The sequence below is a fragment of the Mustelus asterias genome, chromosome 23, assembly GCF_964213995.1.
Source record: "Mustelus asterias chromosome 23, sMusAst1.hap1.1, whole genome shotgun sequence".
Taxonomy (NCBI): Eukaryota; Metazoa; Chordata; class Chondrichthyes; order Carcharhiniformes; family Triakidae; genus Mustelus; species Mustelus asterias.
Window position 1 is genome coordinate 1,965,804 of NC_135823.1, and position 19,308 is coordinate 1,985,111.

Below are 19,308 nucleotides of genomic sequence, written 5' to 3' on the forward strand. Positions count from 1 at the left end.
GAAATTGAATCCAGGTCCCTGGCGCTGTGAGGCAGCAGTGCTAACCACTGTGGCACCATGCCACCGGGTTTAGTGAGATCTCAGTCATTCTCAGCATCTGTGAAGTTTAGTGAGGTCTCAGTAATTCTCAGCATTGTTAAGTTTAGTGAGATCTCAGTGATTCTCAGGTCTGTGAGGTTTAGTGAGATTCTCAGTCATTCTCAGTGTCTGTGATGTTCAGTGAGATCTCAGTCATTCTCAGTGTCTGTGACGTTTAGTGAGATCTCAGTCATGCTCAGTGTCTGTGAGGTTCAGTGAGATCTCAGTAATTCCCAGAGCCTGTGAGGTTTAGTAAGATTACAGTATTCTCAGTGTATGTGAGGTTTAGTGAGATCTCAGTGATTCTCAGCGTCTGTGAGGTTTAGTGAGATCTGAGTCATTCTCAGTGTCTGTGAGGTTGAGTGAGATCTGAGTCATTCTCAGCGTCTGTGAGGTTTAGTGAGATCTCAGTGATTCTCAGTGATTTCAGCAAGGCCTTTGACAAGGTCCCTCATGGGAGGTTAGTTAGGAAGGTTCAGTCGCTAGGTATACGTGGGGAGGTAGTAAATTGGATTAGACACTGGCTCAATGGAAGAAGCCAGAGAATGGTTGTGGAGGATTGCTTCTCTGAGTGGAGGCCTGTGACTAGTGGTGTGCCACACGGATCGGTGTTGGGTCCATTGTTGTTTGTCATCAATATCAATGATCTGAATGATAATGTGGTAAATTGGATCAGCAAGTTTGCTGATGATACAAAGATTGGAGGTGTAGTGGACAGTGAGGAAGGTTTTCAAAGCTTGCAGATGGATTTGGACCAACTAGAAAAATGGGCTGAAAAATGGCAAATGAAATTTAACGCAGACAAGTGTGACATATTGCACATTGGAAGGACAAACCAAAGTAGAACGTACAGGGTAAATGGTAGGACTCTGAAGAGTGCAGTTGAACAGAGGGATCTGGGAATACAGGTACAGAATTCCCTAAAAGTGACATCACAGGTGGATAGGGTCGTAAAGAGTGCCTTTGGTACATTGGCCTTTATAAATCGGAGTATCGAGTATAAAAGTTGGGAGTGTTATGGTAAGGTTATAGAAGGCATTGGTGAGGCCGAATTTAGAGTATTGTGTCCAGTTTTGGTCACCTAGTTACAGGAAGGATGTAAATAAGGTTGAAAGAGTGCAGAGAAGGTTCACAAGGATGTTGCCGGGACTTGAGAAGCTGAGTTACAGAGAGAGATTGAATAGGTTGGGACTTTATTCCCTGGAGTGTAGAAGATTGAGGGGAGATTTGATAGAGGTGCACAAGATTTTGATGGGTATAGATAGAGTGAATGCAAGCAGGCTTTTTCCACTGAGGCTAGGGGAGAAAAAACCCAGAGGGCATGGGTTAAGGGTGAAAGGAGAAAAGTTTAAAGGGAATATTGGGGGGGCTTCTTCACGCAGAGAATGGTGGGAGTGTGGAATGAGCTGCCGGATAAAGTGGTGAATGCGGGGTCACTTTTAACATTTAAGAAAAACTTGGACGGGTTCATGGATGAGAGGGGTGTGGAGGGATATGGTCCAAGTGCAGGTCAGTGGGACTAGGCAAAAAATGGTTCGGCACAGACAAGAAGGGCCAAAAGGCCTGTTTCTGAGCTGTAATTTTCCATGGTTCTTTCTATGGTATGTGAGGTTTCGTGAGATCTGAGTCATTCTCAGCTGCAGCTGAGGGGGAGACTTCTTAATTGCTCCTCGTGTTTCTCAGGTGACCAAGTTGGACAACTGTTTTATCCAGAAGGAACCGTATGGACTGACGCTGATCATCGCGTCCTGGAGTCATCCGGTGCAACTGGTACTGATGCCTCTGATTGGAGCCATCGCTGCAGGTCAGAGCTGAGTCACATCCTGAGCACAACAGCCAGCAGCAGGAGCCCAAATCCACCCTGAACCTCACACAGGAACAGCAAGATCCCAGTCCCCATCTCAATTCCCCACACCCAACAAACACAGCAAGATCCCAGTCCCCATCCCGATTCCCCACACCCAACACGCACACAGCAAGATCCCAGTCCCCATCCTGATTCTCCGCACCAAACACACAGCAAGATCTCAATCCCCATCCCGATTCCCCACACCACACACACAGCAAGATCCCAGTCCCCATCCCGAATCCCCTGACCAAACACACACAGCAAGATCCCGGTCCCCATCCCGATCCCCCACACGAAACACACACAAGATCCCAGTTCCCATCCCGATCCCCCACCCGAAACACACACAGTAAGATCCCAGTCCTATCCCAATTCCCCACACCAAACACACACAGCAAGATCCCAGTCCCCATCCCGATTCCCCACACCATGAGTACACAGCAAGATCCCAGTCCCCATCCCGATCCTCACACCATGAGTACACAGCAAGATCCCAGTCCCCATCCCGATTCCCCACACCTAACACACACAGCAAAATCTCAGTTCCCAACCAGATTCCCCACACCAAACACATACAGCAAGATCCCAGTCCCATCCTGATTCTCCACACCACAGGTACACATCAAGATCCCAATCTTGATGTCAAATGTCAAAGACCAAAGAACAATAAAAAGTATGGCACAGGAACAGGCCCTTGGGTCCTCTAAGCCCGTGCCATACATGATGCCTTAACTAAACTAAAAAATAAATCTCCTGCCCTTACTCGATCTGTATCCCTCTATTCCCTCCCTATTTATGTACCCATCCAGATGCTTCTTAAATGTTGCTAATGTGTCTGCTTCCACCACCTCCTCTGGCAGCGCGTTCCAGGCACCCACCACTTTCTGCGTGATGAACATCCCCCGCACATCTCCCTTAAACCTGCCTCGCTGCTGTTGCTGAGCTGTTTGGCTATTCTGTGTTTTCTGCATAGTTTACAGGAAGCAGTGTTGCTGATTTCTGCCCAGCGGACAGGTTTGGTTTGATAGACGCTGCAGAAAGTTTCATTGAGTTGATCGTTCTCTACACCCTAGCTGTGACTGTAACACGACATTCTGCACCCTCGCCTTTCCTTCTCCCCTATGTACTCTATGAACGGTATGCTTTGTCAGTACAGCACGCAAGAAACTATACTTTTCACTGCATCCCGATACATGTCACAATAATAAATCGAATCAAATCGAATCAGTTGGAATTTTCTGGTCTAATCCTCTTTATGTTTCTAATCTTTAGGGAATTGTGTTGTCCTCAAACCCTCGGAAGTGACAGCAAACACCGCGGCGCTGCTCGGGAAACTCATTCCCAAGTACCTGGACCACGTGAGTGAGAGCAGGAATCCTGCCTACACCCACCACAGGAACTGCAGGACATTCAGACTCTCCTCCAACCTGTAACAGGAAGCCATTCAGCCCCTTCGCGAGCCTGTTACACAGAAAAGGAGGCGTCCCCATTCAGCCCCTTGTGCAGTCTGTTACACAGGAATGGGAGGCCATTCAGCCCCTTCTCCAGCCTGTTACACAGGAACAGTAGGAGACCCCATTCAGCCCCTTCTCCAGCCTGTTACACAGGAACAGGAGGAGGCCCTATTCAGCCCCTTATCCAGCCTATTACACAGGAACAGGAGGGGTCCCCATTCAGCCCCTTGTGCAGTCTGTTACACAGGAACGGGAGGCCATTCAGCCCCTTCTCCAGCCTGTTACACAGGAACAGTAGGAGACCCCATTCAGCCCCTTCTCCAGCCTGTTACACAGGAACAGGAGGCCATTCAAGTCCTCCTTCAGCCTGTTACACAAGAACAGAAGGAGGCCCCATTCAGCCTATTCTCCAGTCTGTTACACAGGAACAAGAGGAGGCCATTCAGCCCCTTCTCCAGCCTGTTACACGGGAACAAGAGACCATTCAGCCTCTTGAGCCTACTCCCACACACAGGACGATCTGGGCTGATCCAGACCATAACTCTGGTTTCCACATTTTACTTTCTGTAACTCTAAAAGAAAACTCGTAAAGAAAAATCAATCAGTTTTCAAATCTCCCTGAGGTGCAGAATCAGTCACTTCCTGCAGGGAGCGGGTTCCAGATTTAAGCCCCCCCCGCCCCTCCCGTCGTCGCTCCCGTTGTGTGGGGAATAAATGCTGGCTCAGCCAGCGATGGAAACATCCCGTGAAAAAATAAACTTAAAAAGGGAAATGAAGGAAAATCAAAGAGATTGTTCACTGAAGTCAACATTGGCCTGCTGCTAAGGTTCGGGGGGGAGTTTTCCCGTCCCACCTGCCACGGGATTCAGAGCAGGTGGGAGGCATAGACCTTGCAAAGGTCCATTGACCTCAGGTGGGATTTTCTGGCCGCGCTCGTCCCAGAACTGGGAAATCCAGCTCGAGGTTTTGTCGCCTTGCTCACAGATTTCAAAGTTTATTTATTAGTCACAAGTAGGCTGACATTAACACTGAATAAAGTTACTACGAAATTCCCCTAGTCGCCACACTCTGACGCCTGTTCAGGTACACTGAGGGAGAATTTAGCATGGCCAATGCACCTAACCAGCACGTCTTTCGGACTGTAGGAGGAAACTGGAGCATCCGGGGGAACCTACGCAGACACGGGGAGAATGTGCAAACTCCACACAGACAGTGACCCAAGCCGGGAATCGAACCCGGGTCCCTGGCGCTGTGAGGTAGCAATGCTGCTCACTGTGCCACCGCGGACTCCCCTCACATTGGAACTCATTTTCCTTCAAGCGACCCTCCCGAATCCATTCATCATCTGCAATACCTTCACTAGGTCACCCTGACATCGATTGAACAGCTCGCGAGATAAAGCTCGTCCCGGCAATCCTGGTCTTTGTTATTTCAATGTTGAACTCTGGCTGCTGGTGGGATCCACACAGAACTGTGTCCAGACGCAGCATTGCCTCCTGCTGCTCCTGTCCCTGCCCCGGAGGGAAATGCCAACAACCCGGTCACCTTCTCCATGAGTATTTCACCTTGTCAGCGCCGTTTAACAATTCCTGTACTTAAATATCTGCTGCGGTGCACTGTCTCCCTGCTCTTCCTAACTCAGTGCACATCCATCCTGGGAGTGATTGATGGGGACAGTGTAGAGCGAGCTTTATTCTGTATCTAACCCCGCGCCATACCTGTCCTGGAAGTGTTTGATGGGGCAGTGTAGAGGGAGCTTTACTCTGTATCTAACCCCGTGCTGTACCTGTCCCGGGAGTGTTTGATGGGGAAGAGTGTGGAGGGAGCTTTAATCTTGTCTCTGATCCTATTTCTCTCCATCTAGGATTGTTTTGCTGTTTTTAATGGTGGGCCGGTGGAAACCAGGAAACTTCTGCAATTCAAGTTTGATTACATCTTTTATACAGGTGTGAGAGTGTAAATGGGAGCGGGGAGAACATTTATGTGAGGCAGTGAGGGACATGGTTATTGGGAGCACAGAATTACCTATATATTGGAAACACAGAGGGAGGTATATATTGGAGACACGGGGGACGTATATATATTGGAGACACGGGGGACATATATATTGGAGACACGGGGGATGTATATATTGGAGACACGGGGGACGTATATATTGGAGACACGGGGGACGTATATATTGGAGACACGGGGGACGTATATATTGGAGACACGGGGACGTATATATTGGAGACACGGGGGACGTATATATTGGAGACACGGGGACGTATATATATTGGAGACACGGGGGACATATAGATATTGGAGACACGGGGGACGTATATATTGGAGACACGGGGGACGTATATATTGGAGACACGGGGGACGTATATATTGGAGACACGGGGGACGTATATATTGGAGACACGGGGGACGTATATATTGGAGACACGGGGGACGTATATATTGGAGACACGGGGGACGTATATATTGGAGACACGGGGGACGTATATATTGGAGACATATGGGGACGTATATATTGGAGACACGGGGGACGTATATATTGGAGACACGGGGACGTATATATATTGGAGACACGGGGGACATATATATATTGGAGACACGGGGACGTATATATTGGAGACACGGGGGACGTATATATTGGAGACACGGGGGACGTATATATTGGAGACACGGGGGACGTATATATTGGAGACATATGGGGACGTATATATTGGAGACAAGGGGGACGTATATATTGGAGACACGGGGACGTATATATATTGGAGACACGGGGGACGTATATATATTGGAGACACGGGGGACGTATATATTGCAGACACGGGGGACGTATATATTGGAGACACGGGGGACGTATATATTGGAGACACGGGGGATGTATATATTGGAGACACGGGGGACGTATATATTGGAGACATATGGGGACGTATATATTGGAGAGACGGGGATGTATATGTTGGAGACACAGGGGAGGCATATATTGGAGACACACAGGGGACGCTCTGGATGGGGCTGTGGGGAGGGGTTCAGTGGGAATGGGGGTTCGGTGGGAATGGGGGTGCTCTGGGTGGGGGTTGGGGTGAGGGTGTGGAAATGAGGGTGCTCCGGGTCGGGGTTTTTGGGGGAATGGGGGTGGTCTGGGTGGGTGTTTTGGGGGGGCAATGAGGGTGCTCTGGGTTGGGGTGGGAATGGGGGTGCTCTGGGTGGGGGTGGGAATGGGGGTGCTCTGGGTGGAGGTGGGAATGGGGGTGCTCTGGGTGGAGGTGGGAATGGGGGTGCCCTGGGTGCGGTTGGGAATGGGGGTGCTCTGGGTGGGCCTGGGAATGGGGGTGTTCCGGGTGGGGGTGGGAATGGGGATGCTCTGGGTGGGGGTGGGAATGGGGGTGCTCTGGGTGGGTTGGGAATGGGGGTGCTCTGGGTGGGGTTGGGAATGGGAGTGCTCTGGGTGGGCCTGGGAATGGGGCTGTTCTGGGTGGGAGTGGGAATGGGGGTGTCCGGGTGGGGTTTTTGGGTACGAATGAGGGTGGTCCGGGTGGGAATGGGAATGGGGGTGCTCCAGGTGGGGGTGGGAATGGGGGTGCTCCGGGTGGGGGTTTTGAGTGGGAATGGGGGTGCTCTGGATGGGGGTGGGGATGGGGGTGGGAATGGGGGTACTCTGGGTGGGGGTACGATGGGTGGGGGTATGCTGGGTGTGGGCCCTCTGGGTGGGGGTCCTCCGGGTGGGGGTCTTGGGGGGAGTGGAATGTTCTGGGTGCTGCAGAGTGCATTGAGGAGCTCAGGGAGGATGAAAGAGGGTTTGACAAGGTCCCTCATGGGAGGTTAGTTCCGAAGGTTCAGTCGCTAGGTATACATTGGGAGGTAGTATATTGGATTAGACACTGGCTCAATGGAAGAAGCCAGAGAGTGGTTGTGGAGGATTGCTTCTCTGAGTGGAGGCCTGTGACTAGTGGTGTGCCGCAGGGATCGGTGTTGGGTCCATTGTTGTTTGTCATCTATATCAATGATCTGGATGATAATATGGTAAATTGGATCAGCAAGTTTGCTGATGATACAAATATTGGAGGTGTAGTGGACAGTGAGGAAGGTTTTCAAAGCTTGCAGAGGGATTTGGACCAACTAGAAAAATGGGCTGATAAATGGCAAATGGAATTTAACGCAGACAAGTGTGAGATATTGCACATTGGAAGGACAAACCAAAGTAGAACGTACAGGGTAAATGGTAGGACTCTGAAGAGTGCAGTTGAATAGAGGGATCTGGGAATACAGGTACAGAATTCCCTAAAAGTGACGTCACAGGTGGATAGGGTCGTAAAGAGTGCCTTTTGTACATTGGCCTTTATAAATCGGAGTATCGAGTATAAAAGTTGGAGTGTTATGGTAAGGTTATATAAGGCATTGGTGAGGCTGAATTTGGAGCATTGTGTACAGTTTTGGTCACCTAGTTACAGGAAGGATGTAAATAAGGTTGAAAGAATGCAGAGAAGGTTCACAAGGATGTTGCCGGGACTTGAGAAGCTGAGTTACAGAGAGAGATTGAATAGGTTGGGACTTTACTCCCTGGAGCGTAGAAGATTGAGGGGAGATTTGATAGAGGTGTATAAGATTTTGATGGGTATAGATAGAGTGAATGCGAGCAGGCTTTTTCCGCTGAGGCTAGGGAAGAAAAAAACCAGAGGGCATGGGTTAAGGGTGAAAGGAGAAAAGTTTAAAGGGAATATTAGGGGGGGCTTCTTCACGCAGAGAATGGTGGGAGTGTGGAATGAGCTGCCGGATAAAGTGGTAAATGCGGGGTCACTTTTAACATTTAAGAAAAACTTGGACGGGTTCATGGATGAGAGGGGTGTGGAGGGATATAGTCCAAGTGCAGGTCAGTGGGACTCGGCAAAAAATGGTTCGGCACAAACAAGAAGGGCCAAAAGGCCTGTTTCTGAGCTGTAATTTTCTATGGTTCTAATCCGGTATGGCGATGGGGGATCTGAGGGTCCCTCGAAGACTCCAAGCAGTCAACGTCCTGGGTGACATTAGGACAGTGAGCGGGAGCTGGGAATTGTTTGTGAATTCTCTGTCGTTCCTTCACTACTGACACCCAGCCTGATCTGTCTCCCCCCTCTCTCTTCCCCCCACCCCTCGCTCCCCCTCCCCGCACCCAGGGAGCAGCGCGGTGGGAAAGGTCATCATGAAAGCCGCGGCGGAGCATCTGACACCTGTCACCCTGGAACTGGGGGGTAAGAACCCCTGTTACATCGACCAGAGCTGTAACCTGGAGAGCACGGCCCACCGCCTGACCTGGGGTCGTTTCTTCAACTCGGGCCAGTCCTGTGTGGCTCCCGATTATATCCTGTGCACCAAGGAGGTGCAGGAGCAGCTGGTACCGGCCATCGGGCAGTGTCTGCACAGCTTCTACGGGAAGGAGCCGAAGGAGAGCCCCGATTATGGGCGCATCGTCAACGACAATCATTTTAAACGTCTCCAAAAGCTCCTGAGCTCAGGCGGAGTGGCCATCGGGGGTGAGAGCGATGACCAGGATCGTTATATTGGTGAGTATTGGCACTCAGTATTCACAGGAAATAAATCCTATTCAGAACATATCTGAAAGGTTGCAGCAAAGCCTTTCCAAATGGCCCTCACACTCCGTCTACACTTCCCGCTGCCTCGGAAAAGCTGCCGGCATAATCAAGGACCCCACGCACCCCAAACATTCTCTCTGCCACCTTCTGCCGTCGGGAGGAAGATACAAAAGTGTGAGGTCACGTGCCGACCGACTCGAAAACAGCTTCTTCCCTGCTGCCATCAGACTTTTAAATGGAACTCCTGCATATTAAGTTGATCTTTCTCGACACTCTAGCTATGACTGTAACACTACATTCTGCACTCTCTCCTTTCCTTCCTCCCATGTACTCTATGAACGGTATGCTTTGTAAATAATAAATAATAAAACAATAAGTCAAATCAGAGCGCAATAAAATTCACGATTTTTAAAGCGATCTCATTGCAATCTGAGGTACTCTGATAAATTGTAATATTTTTGATTTGATTTATTATTGTCACATGTATTGGGATACATTGAAAAGTATTGTTTCTTGCGCACTATACAAAGTATACCGTTCATAGAGTACATGGGAAGAAGGAAAGGGGAGGGTGCAGAATGTAGTGTTACAGTCACAGCTAAGGTGTAGAGAAAGGTCAACTTAATATATGGTAGGTCCATTCAAAAGTCTGATGGCAGCAGGGAAGAAGCTGTTCTTGAGTCGGTTGGTACGTGATCTCAGACTTTTGTATCTTTTTCCCAATGGAAGAAGGCGGAAGAGAGTATGTCTGTATGCGTGGAATCCTTGATTATGCTGGCTGCTTTTCCGAGGCAGCGGGAAGTGTAGACAGAGTCAATGGATGGGAGGCTGATTTATGTGATGGACTGGGCTACGTTCACGACCCTTTGTAGTCTCTTGCAGTGCAGGACAGAGCAGAAGCCCTCCCAAGCTGTGATACATTTGGAAAGGATGCTTTCTGAGAAAGTTGAGGCATTGGTGGACTTTCTTAACTATAGCGTTGGCGTGGAGGGACCAGGACAGTTCTTGGTCAGAGCAGGAGCCATACTAAGCTGTGACACATCTGGAAAGGATACTTTCTATGGCGCATCTGTAAAAATATGCGTAACATCCACCATCCATTCAGTACGAGTCAGTCAGCCCACAGTACCCCCTGGGATACAAAGCACTAAACTAGGGGAAGGCTGATTTTAATAAGATCAGGTTTGAATTGGCCAGAGTGGACTGGGAACAGACACGGTTCGGTAAATCTGTGACGGAACAGTGAGACACTTTCAAGAAAAAAATAGGGAGACTACAGAGCCAACATGTTCCAACAAAGACAATGGTTGCAACCAAATCACGGCAGCACAGTGGTTAGCACTGCTGCCTCACAGCACCAGGGACCTGAGTTCGATTCCTGGCTGGGTCACTGTCTGTGTGGAGTTTGCACATTCTCCTCGTGTCTGCGTGGGTTTCCTCCGGGTGCTCCGGTTTCCTCCCACAGTCCAAAGATGTGCGGGTTAAATGGATTGGCCATTTTAAATTGCCCCTTAGTGTCAGAGGGAAGTCTGCACCGACCATAATCCCACCGGCCCTAACCCCATCACCCATGCATTTACCAGAGAGGCGTCGGAGGACTGGAGGACAGCTAGTGCGGTGCCATTATTCAAGAAGGTAGATAGGGATAAAGCAGGAAACGACAGGCCAGTCGATCTAACCTCAGTGGTGGGGAAACTATTGGAAGCAATTCTGAGAGACAGAATGAATTTGCATTTGGAGAGGCAGGGATTGATCAAGATCAGTCAGAATGGTGTTCAGGGTTTTTGTATTCATTCGTAATACTGGGCGTTGCTGGCTGGCCAGCATTTATTGCCCATCCCTAGTTGCCCTTGCTCAGAGGGGAGTTGAGAGTCAACCACATTGCTGTGGCTCTGGAGTCACATGTAGACCAGACCGAGTAAGATTTCCTACCCTAGAGGACATTAATGAACCAGATGGGTTTTTCTGACAATGGTTTCAGGGTCACCAGTAGATTCTTAATTCCAGAAATGTTTTTTATTGAATACAAATTCCACCACCCGCTGTGGCAGGATTCGAACCCAGGTCCCCCAGAACATTAACTGAGTTTCTAGATTAATAGTCTCGCCAGGATAACACTGGGCCATCGCCTCCCCGCGTGGCTGAACAACTTGGTTGAATGTTTCGAAGAGGTGATCGGTGTGCAGATACACTTGGCGTAGTCTGCTTGGACTTCAGCAAGGCTTTTAACAAGGTCCCATGTGGGAGACTCATAGTGAAGGGCAGAGCCCGTGGGATCCAAGGAAATTTGGCAAATTGGATCCAGGATTGGCCGAGTGGCAGGAAGCAGAGAGTGATGGTCGAGGGGTGTGTTTCGGACAACGAGGCTGTGTCAATACTAATCCCTACAATGTTGACGATAATTTTAATACATTTTGTATTCTGTAAATATTCACTGTTTGTGCCCCTCTTGCTCCCAGCACCGACTGTCCTGGTCGATGTGAAGGAATCGGACCCAGTGATGCAGGAGGAGATTTTTGGTCCCATTTTACCCATCATCATCATTAGCTGCATGGAGGAAGCCATTGGATTCATCAACAGGCGGCAGAAACCTCTGGCACTTTATGTTTATGCTACAAACAATAAGGTCTGGAATGTTCTAAACCCAGCTCCCTGTGTCTGTCACCAGAGCTGACGTGGCTGCCCCCAGTGAGTAAGATCCGGGATGTTCCGGACCAGCTCCCTGTGTCTGTAACCAGAGCTGGAACCCCAGACCCTGGACAAGGCACTATTGGTCAGTGTAGCCTGAACGAGGCCTCGCTATTGGTCAGTGTGGCCTGAACGAGGCCTCGCTATTGGTCAGTGTGGCCTAAACGAGGCCTCGTTACTGGTCAGTGTGACCTGAACGAGGCCTCGCTATTGATCAGTGTGGCCTGAACTAGGCCTCGCTATTGGTTAGTGTGGCCTGAACGAGGCCTCGCTATTGATCAGTGTGGCCTGAACGAGGCCTCGCTATTGGTTAGTGTGGCCTGAACGAGGCCTCGCTATTGATCAGTGTGGCCTGAACGAGGCCTCGCTATTGGTTAGTGTGGCCTGAACGAGGCCTCGCTATTGGTCAGTGTGGCCTGAACAAGGCCTTGCTATTGGTCAGTGTGGCCTGAACGAGACCTCGCTATTGGTCAGTGTGGCCTGAACGAGGCCTCGCTATTGGTCAGTGTGGCCTGAACGAGGCCTCGCTATTGGTCAGTGTGGCCTGAACAAGGCCTTGCTATTGGTCAGAGTGGCCTGAACGAGACCTCGCTATCGGTCAGTGTAGCCTGAATGAGGCCTCGCTATTGGTCAGAGTGGCCTGAACGAGACCTCGCTATTGGTCAGTGTGGCCTGAATGAGGCCTCGCCATTGGTCAGTGGGGAGTGACTGAGTCCCTGGTTTGATGCTGCCAGTGGTCAGTGTGTCCCAGAGTGAACCATCTGCACCAGGACCATCACACGCTGTGTCTGTGATGCCCTGCACAGTCAAATAGCCCGTCTGCAACCTGCCACAGGCTCGGAGGCCTCTCTCACCCTCTACCTATCTGCCTCATTTTCTCTGCCTTTCTTTGATGCTGTTCCCATCTCTCCCTGTCACTCTCTCTCCCTGTCTCACACTCTGTATTTCTCTCTCTCAATCATTCTCTTTATTTCTCTCTCTCTCTCCTTCTCTGTATTTCTCTCCCTGTCTCTCTCTCTCTCCCTGTCTCTCTCTCTCTCCCTGTCTCTCTCTCTCCCTGTCTCTCTCTCTCCCTGTCTCACACTCTGTATTTCTCTCTCTCAATCATTCTCTTTATTTCTCTCTCTCTCTCCTTCTCTGTATTTCTCTCCCTGTCTCTCTCTCTCTCTCTCCCTGTCTCTCTCTCTCTCTGTATTTCTTTCTGTCTGTCCCTTTTTCTCTCCCTGACTCCATCTCTTTCACCTTTTCCCTCTCTGAGTTTCTACCTCCCTCTTTCTACATTCCCCCTCTCTAACACTTCCTATTTTTCTATCTCTCTTTCCATCGAATCCCTACACTGCAGAAGGAGACCATTCAGCCCATCGAGTCAGCACTGGCTCTCCAGCAGAGCATCTTATGCAGACTAACCCTACCTATCCTTGTAACCCTGCATGTTTATCATTCAGGTGAATTGGCCATGCTAAATTGTCCCTTAGTATCCAATGATATGTAGGTTAGGTGGATTGGCCTTGCTAAGTTGCCCCTTAGTGTCTAAAGATGTGTAGGTTAGGTGGATTGGACATGTTGAGAACAAAGAACAATACAGCAAAGGAACAGGCCCTTCGGCCCTCCAAGCCCGTGCCGCTCCCTGGTCCAAACGAGACCATTCTTTTGTATCCCTCCATTCCCACTCCGTTCATGTGGCTATCTAGATAAGTCTTAAACGTTCCCAGTGTGTCCGCCTCCACCACCTTGCCTGGCAGCGCATTCCAGGCCCAAACCACCCTCTGTGTAAAATATGTCCTTCTGATATCTGAGTTAAACCTCCCGCCCCCGCCCTTCAACTTGAACCTATGACCCCTCGTGAATGTCACCACTGACCTGGGGAAAAGCTTCCCACCGTTCACCCTATCTATGCCTTTCATAATTTTATACACGTCTATTAAGTCTCCCCTCATCCTCCGTCTTTCCAGGGAGAACAACCCCAGTTTACCCAATCTCTCCTCATAACTAAGCCCCTCCATACCAGGCAACATCCTGGTAAACCTCCTCTGTACTCTCTCCAAAGCCTCCACGTCCTTCTGGTAGTGTGGCGACCAGAACTGGACGCAGTATTCCAAATGCGGCCGAACCAACGTTCTATACATCTGTAACATCAGACCCCAACTTTTATACTCTATGCCCCGTCCTATAAAGGCAAGCATGCCATATGCCTTCTTCACCACCTTCTCCACCTGTGACGTCACCTTCAAGGATCTGTGGACTTGCACACTCAGGTCCCTCTGCGTATCTACACCCTTTATGGTTCTGCCATTTATCGTATAGCTCCTCCCTACATTAGTTCTACCAAAATGCATCACTTCGCATTTATCAGGATTGAACTCCATCTGCCATTTCTTTGCCCAAATTTCCAGCCTATCTATATCCTTCTGTAGCCTCTGACAATGCTCCTCACTATCTGCAACTCCTGCCAATTTTGTGTCGTCCGCAAACTTACTGATCACCCCAGTTACACCTTCTTCCAGATCATTTATATAAATCACAAACAGCAGAGGTCCCAATACAGACCCCTGCGGAACACCACTAGTCACAGGCCTCCAGCCGGAAAAAGACCCTTCCACTACCACCCTCTGTCTTCTGTGACCAAGCCAGTTCTCCACCCATCGAGCCACCTCCCCCTTTATCCCATGAGATCCAACCTTTTGCACCAGCCGACCATGAGGGACTTTGTCAAACGCTTTACTAAAGTCCATATAGACGACATCCACGGCCCTTCCCTCGTCAACCATTCTAGTCACTTCTTCAAAAAACTCCACCAGGTTAGTGAGGCATGACCTCCCTCTCACAAAACCATGCTGACTATCGTTAATGAGTTTATTCCTTTCTAAATGCGTATACGTCCTAACTCTAATTGTCCCTTAGTGTCCAAAGGTGTGTGGGTTAGGTGGATTGGTCATGCCAAATTGTCCCTTAGTGTCCAAAGATGTGCAGGTTAGGTGGATTGGACCTTGCCAATTTATCCACTTAACCTACACATCTTTGGTTACTAAGGAGCAATTTAGCATGGCCCATGCACCTAACCAACACATCTTTGGACACTAAAGGGCCATTTAGCATTGCCAATCTACCTATCCAGCACATCTTTGGACTGTGGGAGGAAACCGGAGCACCCAGAGGAAACCCACGCAGACACGAAGAGAATGTGCAAACTCCACATAGACAGTGACCCAAGCCAGGAATCAAACCCAAGTCCGTGGAGCTGTGAAGCAGCAGTGCTAACCACTGTGCTCCCTTGCTGCCCATCAGCTGTAGGGTTTGTGAGATGGATAATTTTTGGGTGAGGTTTGATGAGCTGATTGGAACACGGCGAGACAGCGGGCTCTCTGACTCTTTGCTGTGGTTCCAGGTGGTGAATGAAATGTTGGAGAAAACCAGCAGCGGTGGCTTCTGTTCCAACGACAACCTGGTGCAGATGACCCTCAACACATTGCCATTCGGAGGCATCGGTAAGTCTGGCAATGGGACAGGGACACACACAACACCGAGGCTCAGGCTCCCTCAGCCGATCTGTCCCCCACAAACACACATCGCAGGAAACACCCAGGCTTCAAACCCGGCTGGTGTCTCACACACAGACAGTGCAGCACTCTCTCAGCACTGTCCCTCTGACAGTGCAGCACTCCCTCAGCACTGTCCCTCTGACAGTGCGGCACTCCCTCAGCACTGCCCCGACAGTGCGGCACTCCCTCAGCACTGCCCCGACAGTGCGGCACTCCCTCAGTACTGACCCACTGACAGTGCGGCACTCCCTCAGGACTGACCCACTGACAGTGCAGCACCCTCTCAGCACTGCCCCTGACAGTGTAGCACTGCCTCAGTACTGACCGTTCGACAGTGCAGCACTCCCTCAGCATTGTCCCTCTGACAGTGCAGTCCTTCCTCAGTACTGACCCTCTGACAATACAGCACTCCCTCAGTACTGACCCTCTGACAGTGCGGTACTCCCTCAGTACTGACCCTCTGACAGTGCAGCACTCCCTCCGTCCAGACCCCCTGACAATGCGGCACTCCCTCAGTACTGACCCTCTGACAGTGCGACACTCCCAGTCCTGAACCGCTGATAGTGCAGCACTCCCTCTGTACTGACCCTCTGACAGTGCAGCACTCCCTCAGCACTGACCCTTGGACAGTGCGGCACACCCTCCGTCCAGACCCTCTGACAGTGCGGCGCTCCCTCAGTCCTGACCCTCTGACAATGCGACACTTGCTCTGTACTGCCCCTCTGACAGTGCGACACTCCCTCAGTCCTGACCCTCTGACAGTGCAGCTCTTCCTCAGTACTGACCCTCTGACAGTGCAGCACTCCCTCAGCACTGACCCTCTGACAGTGCAACTCTCCCTCAGTACTGACCCTCTGACAGTGCAGCTCTCCCTCAGTACTCACCCTCTGAAAGTGCGACACTCCCTCAGTCCTGAACCTCTGAGAGTGCAGCACTCCCTCAGTACTGACCCTCTGACAGTGCAGCACTCACTCAGCACTGACCCTTCAATCGTGCAGCACTATCTCAGGTCTGACCTTCTGACAGTGCAGCGCTCCCCCCGTGCTGACCCTCTGACAGTGCGGCGCACCTTCAGCAGTGACCCTCTGACAGTGCAGCATTCCCCCCGTGCTGACCTGCTGACAGTGCGGCGCACCTTCAGCAGTGACCCTCTGACAGTGAGGCACTCCCTGAGCACTGCCCCTCTGACACTGTGGCACTCCCTCAGTGCTGACCTTCTGACAGTGCGGCACTCCCTCCGTCCTGACCCTCTGACAGTGCGACACTTCCTCAGTCCTGACCCTCTGACAGTGTAGCACTCCCTCAGTACTGACCTTCTGACAGTGCAGTACTCCCTCAGTACTGACCCTCTGACAGTGCAGCACTTTCTCAGCACTGACCCTCTGACAGTGCAGCACTCCCTCAGTACTGACCCTCTGACAGTGCAGGGCACCCTCAGTACTGACCCTCCGACAGTGCAGCACTTTCTCAGCACTGACCCTCTGACAGTGCAGCACTCCCTCAGTACTGACCCTCTGACAGTGCAGGGCACCCTCAGTACTGACCCTCCGACAGTGCAGCACTCCCTCAGTACTGATCCTCTGACAGTGCAGCACTCCCTCAGTACTGACCCTCTGACAGTGCAGGGCACCCTCAGTACTGACCCTCCGACAGTGCAGCACTCCCTCAGTACTGACCCTCTGACAGTGCAGCACTTTCTCAGCACTGACCCTCTGACAGTGCAGCACTCCCTCAGTACTGACCCTCTGACAGTGCAGGGCACCCTCAGTACTGACCCTCCGACAGTGCAGCACTCCCTCAGTCCTGATCCTCTGACAGTGCAGCACTCCCTCAGTACTGACCCTCTGACAGTGCAGGACACCCTCAGTACTGACCCTCTGACAGTGCAGCACTCCCTCAGCACTGACCCCCTGACAGTGCAGCACTGCCTCTGTACTGACCCTCTGACAGTGCAGCACTCCCTCAGCACTGACCCTCTGACAGTGCAGCACTCCCTCAGCACTGACCCCCTGACAGTGCAGCACTCCCTCAGCACTGACCCCCTGACAGTGCAGCACTCCCTCAGCACTGACTCTCTGACAGTGTGGCACTCCATCAGCACTGACCCTCCGACGGTGCAGCACGCCCCCAGTACTGACCTTCTGACAGTGCGGCACTCCCTCAGTACTGACCCTCTGACAGTGCAGCACTTTCTCAGCACTGACCCTCTGACAGTGCGGCCCTCCCTCCGGCCTGACCCTCTGACAGTGCAGCACTCCCTCAGTGCTGACCCTCTGGCAGTGCAGCACTTTCTCAGCACTGACCCTCTGACAGTGCAGCACTCCCTCAGTACTGACCCTCTGACAGTGCAGGGCACCCTCAGTACTGACCCTCCGACAGTGCAGCACTCCCTCAGTACTGACCCTCTGACAGTGCAGCACTCCCCACATACTGACCCTCTGACGGTGCGGCACTCCCTCAGTACTGACCCCCTAACAGTGCAGCACTCCCTCAGTCCTGACCCTCTTACAGTGCGGCGCTCCCTCAGCGCTGACCCTCTGACAGTGTGGCACTTCCCCAACATTGACCCTCTGACAGTGCAGCACTCCCTCAGTACTGACCCTCTGACAGTGCAGCACTTTCTCAGCACTGACCCTCTGACAGTGCAGCACTCCCCACATACTGACCCTCTGACGGTGCGGCACTCCCTCAGTACTGACCCCCTAACAGTGCAGCACTCCCTCAGTCCTGACCCTCTTACAGTGCGGCGCTCCCTCAGCGCTGACCCTCTGACAGTGTGGCACTTCCCCAACATTGACCCTCTGACAGTGCAGCACTCCCCTCGTACTTACCCTCTCACAGTGCGGCACCCCCTCAGCACTGACCTTCTGACAGTGCGGCACTCCCTCAGCACTGTGCCTTTGACAGTGCAACACTCCCTCAGCACTGAGAGTCCGACGGTGCAGCACGCCCTCAGTATTGACCCTCTGACAGTGCGGCACTCCCTCCATCCTGACTCTCTGATAGTGCGACACTTCCTCAGTCCTGACCCTCTGACAGTGCAGCACTCCCTCAGTACTGACCCTCTGACAGTGCAGCACTCCCTCAGTACGGATCCTCTGACAGTGCGGCACTCCCTCAGTACTGACCCTCCAATAGTGCAGCACTCCCTCAGCACTGACCCTCTGACAGTGCAGCACTCCCTCAGCACTGACCCTCTGACAGTGCCGCACTGCCTCAGCACTGACCCTCTGACAGTGCAGCACTCCTTCAGCACTGACTCTCTGACAGTGCAGCACTCCCCCCGTGCGAACCGGCTGACAGTGCAGCACTCCCTCAGCACTGCCCCTCTGATGGTGCAACACTCCCTAAGCGCTGACCTTCTGACACTGCGGCACTCCGTCAGCACTGACCCTCCAACAGTGCGGCACTTCCTCAGCACTGACCCTCTGACAATCTGGCACTGCCTCAGTACTGACCCTCGGACAGTGCGGCACTCCCTCCGTCCTGACCCTCTGACAGTGCGCACCCCCTCAGTACTGACCCTCTGACAGTGCGGCACTCCCTCCGTCCTGAACCTCTGACAGTGCAGCACTCCCTCAGCGCTGACCCCCTGACAGTGCAGCACACCTTCTGCACTGACCGTCTGACAATGCAGCACCCCCTTAGCACTGACCCTCTGACAGTGCAGCACTCCCTCAGCGCTGACCCCCTGACAGTGCAGCACACCTTCAGCACTGACCTTCTGACAATGCAGCACTGCCCCCCCCCCGTGCTGACCCGCTGACAGTGCGGCGCTCCCCCAACATTGACCCTCCGATGGTGCAGCACTTCCCACGTACTGACCCTCTAACAGTGCGGCGCTCTCTCAGCAGTGACCATCTGAGAGTGAGGCACTCCCTGAGCACTGCCCCTCTGACAGTGCGGCACTCCCTCAGTACTGACCCTCTAACAGTGCAGCGCTCCCTCAGTACTCACCCTCTAACAGTGCGGCACTCTCTCAGTCCTGACCCTCTGACAGTGCAGCACTGCCTCAGGACTGACCCTCTGCCAGTACAGCACTCCCTCAGTCCTCACCTCTGACAATGCGGCACTCTCTCAGTCCTGGCCCTCTGCCATAAGAACATAAGAAATAGGAGCAGGAGTAGGCCATC

The 19,308-nt window shown here is 51.9% G+C and overlaps 1 protein-coding gene and 1 long non-coding RNA gene across 2 annotated transcripts in view; one reads left to right on the forward strand and one right to left on the reverse strand.

The window, feature by feature from the left end:
* aldh3b1 (aldehyde dehydrogenase 3 family, member B1) overlaps positions 1-19,308 on the forward strand; it is an 87,577-nt gene that overhangs the window by 53,727 nt on the left and 14,542 nt on the right. The window contains exons 4-9 of the mRNA XM_078239900.1: positions 1,762-1,882; positions 3,200-3,285; positions 5,246-5,327; positions 8,532-8,918; positions 11,408-11,574; positions 15,022-15,121. Of these exons, the coding sequence (XP_078096026.1) occupies positions 1,762-1,882; positions 3,200-3,285; positions 5,246-5,327; positions 8,532-8,918; positions 11,408-11,574; positions 15,022-15,121 (943 nt within the window). The remainder of the gene's footprint in view (positions 1-1,761; positions 1,883-3,199; positions 3,286-5,245; positions 5,328-8,531; positions 8,919-11,407; positions 11,575-15,021; positions 15,122-19,308) is intronic.
* The window catches only part of LOC144510462 (uncharacterized), an 84,178-nt gene that overhangs the window by 47,920 nt on the left and 16,950 nt on the right, over positions 1-19,308 (reverse strand). The window lies entirely within an intron of this gene.